This window comes from Adiantum capillus-veneris, chromosome 15 (genome assembly GCF_014529385.1).
Source record: "Adiantum capillus-veneris isolate H3 chromosome 15, ASM1452938v2, whole genome shotgun sequence".
Taxonomy (NCBI): Eukaryota; Viridiplantae; Streptophyta; class Polypodiopsida; order Polypodiales; family Pteridaceae; genus Adiantum; species Adiantum capillus-veneris.
Window position 1 is genome coordinate 143,368,364 of NC_140945.1, and position 13,819 is coordinate 143,382,182.

General features: G+C 43.3%; 1 protein-coding gene across 3 annotated transcripts; it reads right to left on the reverse strand.

The window, feature by feature from the left end:
* Positions 1-755: 755 nt before the first annotated feature.
* LOC147441605 (uncharacterized) lies at positions 756-3,914 on the reverse strand. 3 transcript variants are annotated; one of them, XM_086483177.1, is made up of 8 exons: positions 3,766-3,914; positions 2,962-3,597; positions 2,761-2,877; positions 2,030-2,208; positions 1,781-1,874; positions 1,625-1,702; positions 1,433-1,534; positions 756-1,249 (listed from the first exon to the last, which is right to left on the reverse strand). In XM_086483177.1, exons 2-8 carry the CDS (start codon positions 3,409-3,411, stop codon positions 1,097-1,099), a joined length of 1,173 nt encoding a protein of 390 aa, XP_086339303.1. In that variant the 5' UTR covers positions 3,412-3,597; positions 3,766-3,914; the 3' UTR covers positions 756-1,096. The 3 variants fall into 3 exon arrangements, 2 of the variants coding, with proteins under 2 accessions (XP_086339303.1, XP_086339302.1); XM_086483176.1 differs by lacking the exon at positions 3,766-3,914 and having other exon boundaries at positions 2,962-3,752; XR_015184324.1 differs by lacking the exon at positions 3,766-3,914 and having other exon boundaries at positions 1,114-1,249; positions 1,355-1,534; positions 2,962-3,754.
* Positions 3,915-13,819: the final 9,905 nt, after the last annotated feature.

A 13,819-nucleotide genomic window follows, 5' to 3' on the forward strand; every position in this document is an offset into this window, starting at 1 on the left:
TCTATGCCTAGATAAATATGCGGCTCTTTTAATCACTATACTTAAAGCCAGTTAAAGTATAGTAATTAAAAGACCTTCCACAAGTCATTAAATGTGATGCACATCTTAGAAGCACCTCCAATGTAGAGGGCTCCTGAACCACCCTTTTAAAAGGCCTTCTAAATGAGGAGTGACCTGCTAGTGCAAGTCAGCTATACCTTTCCACCTACAATCACAAGATTCACTTTTTGTCCTTTTCTGTAATTTGCAAAGTTGGCCACCCACCAAATTGCTAAAGGTTGGCCTATGGGGCCTGGATCTAGTTTTCAAGAGAGGGCCTTCCAATTTAGACGACCCTCCATTTCGGTAGGTCTATGTGAAGGCCATTTGAGGCATTTCTGTTCACATGAGAATCAAAAAGAGGGAAGAGCAAGTACGGCACAACAGAAACGTTGATTTCAGTTGTCGTGTTACATGATTGCGTCCTATGGGGTGGCTTGCAACTTGTATGCAAGCTGTGCACAATTTTTTGTGGATCTCCCCCCCCATGGGAACCAACAGGGTTCGCAACTGGGCTCCCATGGGGCTCTCCCGCCAATCGACATGCGGTCATAGTCTTTACTGGGAAATGGCATTTCCCCTACACCATCATGAATGGCTCACTTACATTTCCGCCTTAACTGACACAAAACTCCCATTTCAATATGCACATTCTATAATTTGATTCCACACGGACAAGCTATTAATATTTGACTCTCAGAAAACTTGCACAAGGATAAGAAAATGATGCTGAGCTTATTTGGATCCATGATACAGAATACAGCTTAACCTCCATTGGCCAAACGGTCGTCGACCTTTGGGGTTTCTAGGCATACCCACAATCCCCCCACTCTAGTCAATATAATCTACATACAACTTTCGGTTAGGCAGACAGACCTTTGGGTTGTCCACCATACCCATCATCCCCTACTCTATGTCTCCGAAGAAATGGCTTCCACAATCCTCCCAATGTATGATATGTACGTATTGTCCCCTTACAGGGCATGGTTGGTGTAGAAACAGTATGAGCTGTTATAACTACAAGCAAGCATCGGCCTGCTATTGTACACTTGCCCGATCAATCTTGCCGTGGTACAAGTTCCTTGGGTGATCTCAAAGCATTCAGCTTCTGAATCCTGTTTTCCAATTCCTCCATGACGTCTTCTTGATGTTTCAATCGTTGATTGGTGAGCGAGTGTGTTGTCATGACGTCAAATCCGTCAAATGCCACCTACAACCAAAGAGAGGCAGGCAAAGTAATTAGAGTTTGATGACAAGATACATGAACAAAATTCTCGATGTATTCTGTCTCACAATTGGAAAACATGATACCAACTTTCAAAACCACGACACCTGGTATGCATTGTAAGGCCATGGAGAGCCACCATGTAGTCACCTGCATTTACAAAATTACCTTCAAAAGCTTATCTGGATCATACATCGTGCGGGCTGTTTCCTGGCAGCTTTTGAGAACCTCACCCACTGTGATGTTGGACAAGAGAGAGTCTTCTTGTATCTGTTCTTCATCAAACGAGAAAATAATTAAAGATACCAATATGGTCCTATGATACCCATATCAAACAAGATTAGCAGAGCGATAGTGTACCTTAAAGATAGCCAATGCTATCCTGAAAAGGATCCTGGTTCCTTCATTGAAGAGAATATCCCAGACACGCATCACGGTCTGTAATTACATCATAATGTTACGTCTGAGGTTGTCCCTGCTGTCAAAGCTTCTTTCTGGTTTCAGCACACACATTACCTCTGTTGGTAGACTCTTCGAAAAGAGGCATAGAAACCACTCTGTCATCACCAGTGAGACGTCAAATCCGATATCATCCAGATGCATAGCTAACCTGCAAGAAATCAAATGCATGAAGAAGACAAGTCTTGCTCTCTCTTCACCTTTATACCTTCTGACACTCGAGCACCCACCACGCTTTACCGCTTAGGATAAGATGGGCCTCACCCTTTTCAGACATTGACATCAACGCCCGACCATGAGATTTACCTGGGGCAATGTTTCTCAAGAAGATCCTTGAAAACCCTTTGCTCAACATGACAGCCAGTGAGGTCATCGCTATAGCAGTCTTTTACGAGGATGTTTTCCAGCAACACTGCCAACATCCAGAAGGCTGCCTCTTCGTTCTTCATCACCAACAGCAAGAGGGCAGCCACATAGTTCATCCCCTAGAATCACATGCGTATGCACAATTCAAGCTGTGCATGTCGAATAAACAAGCTCCAAAAGACAAAATAAATTTCTCTCTCCCCAAATCCAGACACATAAGTTTTAAAATCATAATCTTTCTCCATTGTACTCTTTCTCTTGCATAACATAATTACTCCCCATAAGGAGATGAACAAATGAATAAATCAATCAATCTTGTGAAGGAAACAAAGAATGTGTCAACTGGCATCACATCCTTGCCATTCACATCCTTGCCATTGCCAGGCTCGACATACCTAGCGAGTTGCACTATCTGTCAACCCGAACCGCATCCTCTTCCCTGGGTAGGCAAAAGGTTTTAAAACACCGTTCCGCACAGTGTGGATGCAAATAAACCTTGCGTGACACCTCGCATGTGTCTATGCAATATATGCTTATGTCTTCCTACATGCTGCTCTAAATGCAGTGTCAATTAGGGTGGTGACTACCTTATCCCTACTGAGGTCATATACTAGAAACACTACATTTGACATGTTCATCAAGCAAAATGATAACCTGCTAAACACACTGACCTGGCAATAGCCAACTTGGGAGTCCCTAAAAGAGTAGGCGACTAGTACGCGGCGCAGAGCTGCATGGCCTGCTGGAGTGTCCAGCCATGGGTGTGACGGGAAAGTTCGTGCAAGGTCCTGGAAGAAGATTATTGCAATGATCAAAAACGATCTGCTATCATCCCATCAAGTGCATGCAAGAGGTAATAAATGGAAACTTACTTGATCTATTTGAAGAGTTGCAGGGGTATCTCTGCCCTCAATAGCCGAACACAAGTCTGCATAATAGCTCTCGGGGACTGTGGAGCTCTTCTTTGCAGCCCCAGAGACAGCAATCCACACCTTGGGCCGAAGTTCAACGGGCACCCCTTTCCTTACCAGCTTCTTAAGCTCGATGCACTCAGATAAATTAACAAGGCTTATTTCTGAGAAGCATGACATGCCCGGTGCCGCATACCACTCAGGTCCTCTGTTTGCCTCCCACAGCCACCAAACCTTGTTCTGTTTCTTGACATTTTCCTTCACCTCTCGCAATGCCTTGGCCTCCTCCAAGGTTACCGCTACTTTGAAGTTGTAGAGGTCTTCCATCTTGAATGTGAATGCCCTACTCGTGGGGCTCCATTTTCTGTGCTGAAGCCTGAAGCGCTCTGCAATTTGTGTGGTTAATGCCATTAATTCTGTCTATCAATGTTAGAAGGGTACTCTGGTTGCCTGATGGATAAGTTCTGGATATGCAAATCACCAATCAAAGCAGGATGAAATCTTGATTGCACAATGCATGATATGCGCTAGAAACTCCATCTGTGCCCAGTAACGAAGCAGATTGGAAAGAAAATCCTCCTCTCTGACTGCTAAAGACTGCTGAATGAGAAAAATAGCTTAGAAGCCTGCAGGACGAAAGACCCACAACAACACATGCAGAGCTTCATAACCCAAAGCAGACAATACGTTTTCTGAGGAGTAATGCACGGCGTTCATGAAGCATCAACTGTCGCTAATGACATTTGATGTGTGGAAATTCGGTACCTATTGATGACCGTTTGGTTTGTCAGACTTTAAGCGCCCAAAAGCCTTGGTGATCAGCTGCTTTCATCTGGTTGCTTGGTAAAGTCCTCTCTTTCGTCTGTGTGTGTGTGTGTGTGTGTGTGTGTGTGTGTTAACGTTCATGAAGCGCACAAACTCGAGAGCGCTGGCGAGACGAGAGAGAGAGAGAGAGAGAGAGAGGTGGCGGCAATGCATTCAGTCAACGACCGAGGAATGAGGGCCGTCCGGCCGGGCCACCTTTGGCCGCCTGCCATGTGATTCGATGTTGTCCGGGCACACTTGTCACATACGGGCATCCACATCACTATATCGGGGGGGGGGGGGGGGGGGGGGGGCAACTTCATATGGGATCAATGGTGGAGGGAAAAAACGGGGACGTCTCGATCATGGGCCATCGGATTTGGCTGACCCAACTCCCGAGTGTACAACTCCGCCCGCATTTACAATATGAAACACCAACATCCCCAAACTAGCAATTGCTCACGCACACCAATCATTGTCTTAGGAAATCCTAGTGTAAGGCCGCAAGTCGTCAAGATGGCACCAACAATCCACCACTTTTCCCAAAGTAAGTTGAGGGAGAGACATGTTGCTACTAGAGGAAGCGCAGAGAGAGAGAGAGAGAGAGAGAGAGAGAGAGAGAGAGAGAGTATTTGCATAAATGCTCACTATTTTATTGTTTTTTTGGTGTCGATGTGTATCCATACTGGCTTCAAAAAGAGTCAAACGTAGATTTTTCCTTAAGAGCAAAGCTTTCTTCACAATTATGGGTCTAAGTTCGCTCCTCCAATATTCACTGATAGTTGCACCCACCTTTCTTCTACACGCCAACCCTCCATTGTCCGATGCTCAACTTGCCACCCTACGTCCCTCACACTCATTTCGCCTAGTGGCATTGTAGCCTTCACCTCCATCTCAACATCCTATTTTCATCGTGTGCAACCTTGTTGAACAGCCCCATAGCCACCCCGCTTCTCCACCTTTTGCTCTATAGAGGCAACATAATACCACCCTTCCCAGATGTGTGTAGGCCTACATGTACAAACTAGCCCCACCTATGCCACCATGAGTCTGTGCCCCCAAGTTGTTTCACGACCCATTGACATCCCCTATCTCCTCACTGTCAACCACGTGTCCATGTCTGCTACCTAGGACCATCATGTACAATGAGTGTACAACCCATCCCCTAAGGCACCTCCGTTAGGAAACCCGAGAGAGAGAGAGAGAGAGAGAGATTTTGTTTTTTCTTTATATTTTGCCACCAGAAAGGCTCAAACTTCCAATTCTTAGCCTTCCCATTCCATTTTCGTGTCATGGCACGTACATAGTGTGAAATAAAAACATTCATATCACTTTTGGCACCTTTCGATACATGTAAATAAAAGCAATCATGTACATATTGTGATATATGTTGAAGCGGCTATTGCGATTGCTATCATATACATACCTATCCTGAAAGGCCAAAGGGTGGACTGGCATACCGTTCTCCTCCCAACCTCCCTACTTATAGCCCTTGGCCCTTGCAAGTAGGACCCCTTAACTTATGCCTAGCCCTCGGCTCCTAGCCGCACTAAGCCATTAAGTCCCTTTGGCCCTTGGCATGACATATCGGGGGAATCATTGTCCTGGATGTGGCGCCTTTTTATGCTTTCCCACTTGATAAGATGCCTATTTTGGTTTTATGATGTACATATTCCAAGTGTTTCATGGTGGCATACTCATCTCGCCTAAAAAGATTGATGCGGGTAAAAACTGTCGAAAATAGCAGTTGACGGTGTCGTCGCAAAATTGCATGGAAAGTGACCCAAAATGGAATATTGATGAAAAATGATGCATATCTATGATTTTTATGCTTACGCGAGTGATACCACAAATTTAGGGATTTTTTGACTTCGTTTGGGATTTTTCACATTAAAAATGGCCTTTTTTGGTCAAAAATAAATTGAAAATGACCTAGTTTTGGTCCAAAGTGGAAAAATAACCCAAAAATGGACACATAAGCTGAAAATTCCGTGGAGAAGAGAGAGAAGGCTTCTTTTTAGTGAAAAAACCTACAATTTATCACTACTGTGCAATTGCTTCCATGGTTGCTCGTAGTGCAACCTCGCCTCTTTGCAATCTTATATTTAAGCCTGTGAGGGAGTGAAATAGGGTTTCCTCTTATCAAAAAGGTGTGTGGGCTTCAATATAAAAGATCTTAAATCTCTGCAAAATCAGAAAATGATTGTCGTGAAGGTGGAAGCTCGATTATTCCTTTGAACTGTTTGAAGTTATGACTATGTAATTGGGGGCGAGGTTACATGTTTCCATGAAAGTTGAAGTAAAATTGGATGTGTATTGGTGATCCTTTCATCACGAACTCGCCTAAAAAAACAAGCAAATTCCAAGCACAATAGGGGAGAGGGTTTGTGATTGTCTTGTCACAAACACTCTTAGATTTTTCGTCGTCTTTAAAAAGAGAGTTGGTGATTTTTCATAAACGTTTTTCCGTAAAGTGTTTGTGACTCTCATCACAAACTCTCACAGCCAGAGGTTTTGCACCTTCCCAACTAGACTGCACACATTCCGATATTTCTGGTGAACGCGGTGCGACGCAGCTGGGATGGGGGTTTAAAAACTTGTTTTCAAAGGTTTAAATACAAATAATTAAAGCTATGGATTAGCAAGAGCAACAAGGCATGCGTTTTTTGATCAAGGTACAATGCAAATGTTTCAAGCATTCGCTATGTTTATGCAACTACAACAGACTGCAGAAAGAAGGGAGGTGTTAGCAACCAATTCCCTTCAAGCTATTGCAAACAAAATGGACCGATTTGAAGGGAAAGATGTCACAAAGTTTCTTCATGGTTATGTAAAGGAGATGGAGCGACGATAGGTTCCAAAGGTGGACATGATTTGTAGTTTTGAGCTTGTTGTGGTCCCCGAGATTAGAGACCATATAAGGGGAATCAAGGAGGAGCATGGAGGAGATTGGGAGAAATTCAAATTAGCCTTAAAGGAGGAATACTTCATGGAGGACTCTAAAGGGGTTGCAAAAAGGACTTTCTTGGAATGGGTTGCAAAGCCAAAAGAAGGACTTTCCATCACTGAACTATTGAGAGACTTTGAGCGGCACTATGCTCAGCTGTCAGGAATAGAGCGAGCTACTTTGGATAGTGAAAAGACTAAACTGTTCCTTCAAGCTGCAGGTACTGAACTCCAAGAAAGGCTAGAACTACTACTTGAAAACAAGAATACTAAACATGGGTCTAAAGGCTGAGTAGAGAGAGGTTGAGGATGCGGTTTCATTGCTTGCTAAGAGGCAACACTGTAGAGACAAAATGGTGGTAAATGGTGCCACTTCAACTCCTAGCATGCCTAAGATTCCAGCAAAGCCTGTTACTGTAGGTCCAAAAGGTGATAACTCTATGCTTGATGAGCTTGTTAAGGGCATGCAAGAAATGAAGTTAAAGCTGACGAGGCTTGAAGAGAAAGGGCAACCTGCTGGTCAGAAATCCCAAAGCAAAGAAGGATACATGCACAGATGCATATGGTGTGATAGCACAGACCATGGCAGAAGGGATGTGATAGCTTCAATGATGCCTTGAAAAGAGATCTTGTGTTTTTTAAGGATGGAAAGATCCACCAGCAGAAGACAGGTATGCCATTAGGAAGTAACTTTGGAAAAGGGGGTATGCTACTCAAGATTCTTTTGAGGAGGTTGATAGCTTGTGGCCATATGCAATAGCGTTAGTCGAAAAGGGGAAGGTAACTAAACAGGTATTACATGAAGCTGGTGATTGCATATGTCATACAACAGGTTGGGATGACCTTACAGACTCTTTATTGGTGCATGCCTATCTTGCAAAATGCTATAACAATGAAGCAATGAAGTGTAGACATGAGAATGGAGATGCGGGCCCTTCTACTGCAAAGAGGGTTGAAAGAGCCGGAGGAAGAAAGGATCCATGACCTTCTTATGAGGCTCCACCATAGGTGTCTCCTCCTCCTGAGATTCCTATGGAGGAAGCATAGAAGAAAGAGCAAGGAAAATCCAAAGCAAATGGCCCCGCATACAAATTACAATCTAACATTAAAGCTACTACAAACTTGATTTTGAATAGCAAAGTTGAGTTTACTTTGGGTGAAGTTTTTAGCATATCTAGACGCGCGTTTCACGAAGAAATTATAGGTATCATAAAAAGGAAGAGGCAAAATCTTATTGAATCTATTCCTCCACAGTCTGAGGGTGAATGGGAGTCACTGAAGTCACATGGTGATTGCGATGACAGTGTGGTAGATTGCTACCAGTCTTCTCGAAGAGATGTGCATGCTAGATATGCAGATGATGATGGATGAAAATGAAGCCTCCTATAAAATCCACTACTCCAAAAGTCATTGGTTGAAGAGCTACAACAAAAACTTTAGTCAAGGTGGGTGATCTTGAGGAGCCATATGTTGCATTGATAGATCATGGCTCTGAAATCAATCTTATGTCCAAAAGTCTTTAAATGAAGGGCAAGTGGTTGATAGACACAGACCATGGGTGGATGATTAGAGCTACAAATAACTCATTGGGAGATATTTATGGAGCTTGTCCAAATGTGAAAGTGACAATTGGTAATGTAAAAGATGAACAAAAATTCTTTGTGCAGGAGATATCTATCTATCCTCTTATCCTTGGGTAGACATACATCACAGCCGCTCGCATGGAAACAAAGGTCTTGGATGATGGTTCTGCTTATGCCAGGATAAAAAGCAGAGATGGGAAGCGAGTTGTGCAATTCTTGATTGTGTGCATTGACAAGATTTTAGCAGAGCATGAACCTGGCCTCCATATAGCTCAATCCAAGTGACATTGACACTACAAAATTTGAAAAAGGCAACCTTTGAACGCCTATTTACAGTAAATTGCTAAAGGGAACTTGCAAGCTCTGGACTTATACAGTGAGGTCGGCCCTCTCTGATGACTGAGATGCCCCTTCTCTGGTTGTTCAATTTGATAATGGCTCTTTCTCTTGATTGGCGGCCACCCCGTCGCCCCTTCTCTCTTCATTCCATCAGCGGCAGCTCTTTGGCACCTTACATCCTTAATTGAGCCTCCTCAAGCTGGACTTGATCGGGGCATTTGTCATGTAGTGTTCTCAGAGTATCTCTAGAACAAGCAGCCTTGTACCATCTCTACCACTACTCTACAGCCCCTAACGGCAAGCTCATTACAGAGGTCTGCTCTCTCGAGCGGCAGTGTTGCCTCCTCGACTCTCTCTTTCAGCTATCCTTTGGCGCTTCACAAGGTGCAATTGAAAACCCCGCCTGACTAGTTCCCTCGCCTTGGCATGGCCTGCAGCACCTCTGTCATCTTCGACCCCTTTCCCCACACGAGCTGACCTGGCTTGTTTGTTGCCCCTGTCCGCCGCCCAGAGCTTCCCCGTTGGCTTCTCGTCAACCCAGTCAACCCCGGCCCTCTTTCCTGAAGCAAGCCACCCGCTATTTTTCGGCTCAATTAAGATGCCCTTGCATGCCTAGCATGCACCTTATGAGCTCGCTACAGAGCTCCGGTAGCTCGATTGTTGGCCACCCGCTCGGCCTGCGCTCCTAGTCCCCTCTCTTCTGCTCTTGGCGGTCTACCACCCCTTTCAGTTGGCTACACAAGAGGACTGCCTGCTAGTTCAAGGCACATCCTCGGTTTTCACAATCACGGATGGTCACCCTGTCTGCTTACGACTCATGGCCTCTCTCACCTGCTCGCCACCAGCTCCCCTTTCCAAAAACGAACTCCCTCTCAGGCCAGCGACCATTTTTTCTTTTTGACAATTGTCCCCTTCTTTTTATAGCTGCTGAGGTTTTAAAATTTCTCCCCTTAGAGAATTAGTCGACCACTAATGTACCCAATTAGGTTTTAGTTCCAAGGATTATTGGGCTCATCAACTTATCCAACAAAAATACAATATGGCATCCATTATCAACGAGAAACATGCACTCAGCAGATACATAACCGATGGGCAGACTCTGTCAGCACAATTGGTGAAAGCTCTCACAGCAAGGAGATCAAAGATCCGTAGGGGATCAATTCATGGAATACCTTCCGAGGCATTCGCATTATCCACACAGATGTATGCAAGACGTCAAGCTAAAATGAGGAGCTATCGGATAGTTACGTATGATCTCCATTGTCTAGCCATGAAAGAAGAGCAGATAAAAAAATTCCTCATAAACTCATGACATAGTTATCAGACAGGATGAGCATAAAGTCACTAAGTCATGCCAAATAGCTTGCCCACCAGCCTCATGTATATATGTGTACATAGGCTCGCAAGTTTGAAAGAGACCATGTAAAAATCCATGTACAAAGGTGTGATTTTTTCAAGCTTGAATGCTGATGTTTTTGGTTGTTTGAGTCCTCAAAATATATTTTTTTAAAAGTATAGCTAGTCCTACTTTATAGCTCGTGAATCAGACTTGTACATCATGAGTTATGAGCATCCGAAGCGGGCTGTCTCAACTTAGAAGGTGATTGCGGGTGCATGCGACAAGGGCAACTGGGCCAACTTGGGGGTCTAATATTAGAAATTCTGAAGTTTTACATTTCTAGAGATAGCCACTCCTTGCAAGTGATGTGACTTGGCTCTTGTGGGGGTTCATGATGATGGAGAGCAGGCACCCTTGAGGAGAGCGCTAAATGACCCTTAGACTACCTGTCAAGGAGCGGCCACCATCGCTAACATTGAATGTGAGCTCTTCAAGAAGGAATTTCATTGCAGTGAATAATTACGAGTACCATTTATGTACTTGAAGAGAAGTCTTATTCACTAGGAGCTAGCAGAAGTTTGGATCAATCACTAGATTGATTTTTTTCTATCATTGCAAGCAAACAATTGTGACTGTGTGAGTACCATTTGTTAGGTGAAGAAGTCTCAATCACTTTGTGCTACTACTGGGTCATCATCTCATTCGATGGAATCTAATGAGATTCTTTTGTTGTCTACTAACTCCACAACAACATTCTCACCAAAATCCTCAAGAATTCATGCACATTCTTAGGGGGGTCACTTAATAAGTATGTGACTATCACGTGAGTGTAGAGGAAGGTGTTATTAATTTCACTTTTTCTCACACTTTCACATATAGATGGATACCATAAAATGAAATTGAGAGAAAACATTTATAGATTGAATAGGAAAAGGGTGCATTTGATTCATGAAAAATCCACAAATAAAGAGTTTTAAGAATAGCCCTTGAGCGCACGCGATAAACACAATTTATGCATAGTGACCCCCCGCCCCCCCCGAGCACACATTCAAAGGGAGCATCTCACATCACTTAGAGAAAACATTGTTGTGATGTGGCACGTGCATAATGTGAAAATAAAATATCTACCTCACTCGTAATGCTTTTGATGTGTGGGACCAACTGATATAATGTACATAGTGTGGTATATGAGAAACCAGATGCCATCATTGCAGTTGTGTACGTACCTTTTCGGAGAGGCGAGGCCCTGGATGTGGCATTGACACATGTTTTATCACAGTAAAACATAGTTTTCTTTAGAAATGTACAAAGGTCAAGTGTTTCAAAGTGGCACGCTCGGTTTGCTAGAAAATTCAATGCGGGCGATATCGGCAAAAATAGCAGGTTTTATGCACAGGTGTACAAGATGCATCTTGAGTGATTTCCAAGTGGGAAAATGAGATTCAAGATGAAATTTAAGCCCAATGGAATTTTCCACAATTTTCGGGATTTTTCCCAGCTTGTTTGGGCTTTTTACGAGCAAAAAAGAGCATTTTTGGGCTTACAAAGGTCATAAAAGGACCCAAAAATGGTAAAAAATGGCTCAAAATTCCACAGCACTCATGGTGCCGTGACTATGAGGGCTGAAGGAGTTTTTTAGAACATCAACATCAGCTCTTTGAGCTCCTCTGTGTAGGGATACAAAGCCTGCACCTATGGTCTACTAGTGCAATCTCGTGCTGTTCCAACCCTAAATTTGAGGCTGTGAGGGCAACAATTTAGGGTTTCCCCTCTTCAAATACCTACTTGGTAATGTCCAGTGAAGACTCAAATCTTCCATGAAGTGGCTGCTATGGACAATTAGAGCGTTTTTTTAGGGTTTTTATCAGGGTGAAACAGCACAGCAATTGTGCAATTGGCAGCAGTGAGGCTATACCAAATCATCACACACACAAGAGTTTTGAGTTTATCTTGGCTCTTTTCAAAATAAATCTTTCATGGCTAGAGTTTTTTTCTTTTTTGAGTGTGCTTTTAGCTTCAAATCTTCTACGACTTGCTTGATTTTGTTGCGAACTCTCATAGTCAAAGTCCCGACACTTTCCTAGCTGCATTGCACACTTCTGGACACAAGTTTGGTGAACCCGATGCGAAGTAGGCTAGGGTGAGGGTTCAAAAGTTTCATTGAAGGTCTCAAATCAAATATCTAAAGTTATGCGGCAACAAGAGCAACAGGGGGTTTGGTTTGATCCAGTCACGATGCAAATGTTTCAAGCCTTTGTGGTGTTTATGCAGAAGCAGCAAGCTGTTGAAAGGAGGGAGCTTTCCTCAACCAACAAGCTTCAATCTGTGGTGAAGAAAATTAACCAATTTAATGGTAAAGATGTAACAAAGTATCTTTGTGGATATGTAAAGGAGATGGAGATTCATTGAGTTCCCGAAGCAGAGATGGTACGAAGTTTTGAGCTAGCTGTGGTTCCTGAGATCAGAGAGCATGTAATGGGAATTAGAAATGAGCATGGGAAAACATGGGAAGCATTCAAGTTAGCCATAAAAAAAAGAGTATGTCATGGAGGAATCTGAAAGGGTGACAAAGAGGACTTTTCTAGAGTGGGTAGTTCATCCGAAAGAGGCACTTTCTCCTACAAACTGCTAAGGGAATTTGAACATAGCTATGATCAACTTTTAAGGACTGAAAAGGATACTGTAAACTCAGAGAAGACAGAGCTATTTTTGTAGGCAACAATTAAAGAGATGCAAGAGAAGCTAGAGTTACTACTTCAGGACAAAGATGTTGAACAGGGCTTAAAGAACGATTGGAATGAGGTTGAAGATGCCATTTCACTGCTAGCTAAGAGACAACGACAAAGAGACAAGATGATAGGCAACCCTACTCAAGCCCCAAGTGTCAAATTCCGAGTGATTATGGTTCCAGAGAGTGACAAATCCATCCAGGATGATATTGTTAAAGGAATGAAAGAGCTAAAGTTAAAGCTTACAATGCTAGAAGAAAAGGGACAACCATTAGGTCAATCTATAGGGCAACGACCTCAAAACAAAGAAGACTTTGCATATGGTGTGACGATACTGACCACGCAAGGAGGGATTGTGAAAGTTTCAAAGATGCTTTGATAAAGGAGCTTGTTTTCTTTAAAGATGGAAAGATTCACCTAAGTGAGACAAGTAAGCTCTTGGGGACAAATTTTGGCAAAGGTGGGATGAAGAAGCTAGTTGAGGACATGGCTACTAGCCATGCTATCTCAATGGTTGAGGCAGCTGCGTATGGGTTGAAGGGGGATCCTATTAAGAAGAAAGAAGTCAAAGTTGTAGAAGAAGCATCTAATGGGATTGGGGAATTATGGCCATGGGCGATAGAATCTGCTGTATGAAGGGTAAAATGACTAAAGAGGTTTTGCATGAAGAGTGAGATTGTATTTGGCTAGAAACAGGTTGGACCCTGTAGACTCTTTGTCAGTGCATGCTTACATTGCCAAATGTCAAGGCAATGAGGTTGTTTTCGAAGAGAAATGTAGGTGTGAGAATGGGGACAAAGGGCCTTCAAAATGGGCCACAAGGAGTGGAGGCAAAAATGACAGGGCCTCCTAGATCAGCTTTCCTGCAAAACAAATACCTGTCTCTAAAGCTCCTATGCAAGAAGCCTCTAAAGAAAGAAGAAGGATGCAACAAAAATTGCAGCAAAGGGTCTGGCTTACAAACTCCAATCTGATATAGAGGTAGCAATTGATCTCAAAAAGGTTTTGGAAGAGATGATTTTGAATAGTAAGGTGGAATTTATCTTAGGCAATGTCCTTGACATAGCGAAGAGGAAGTT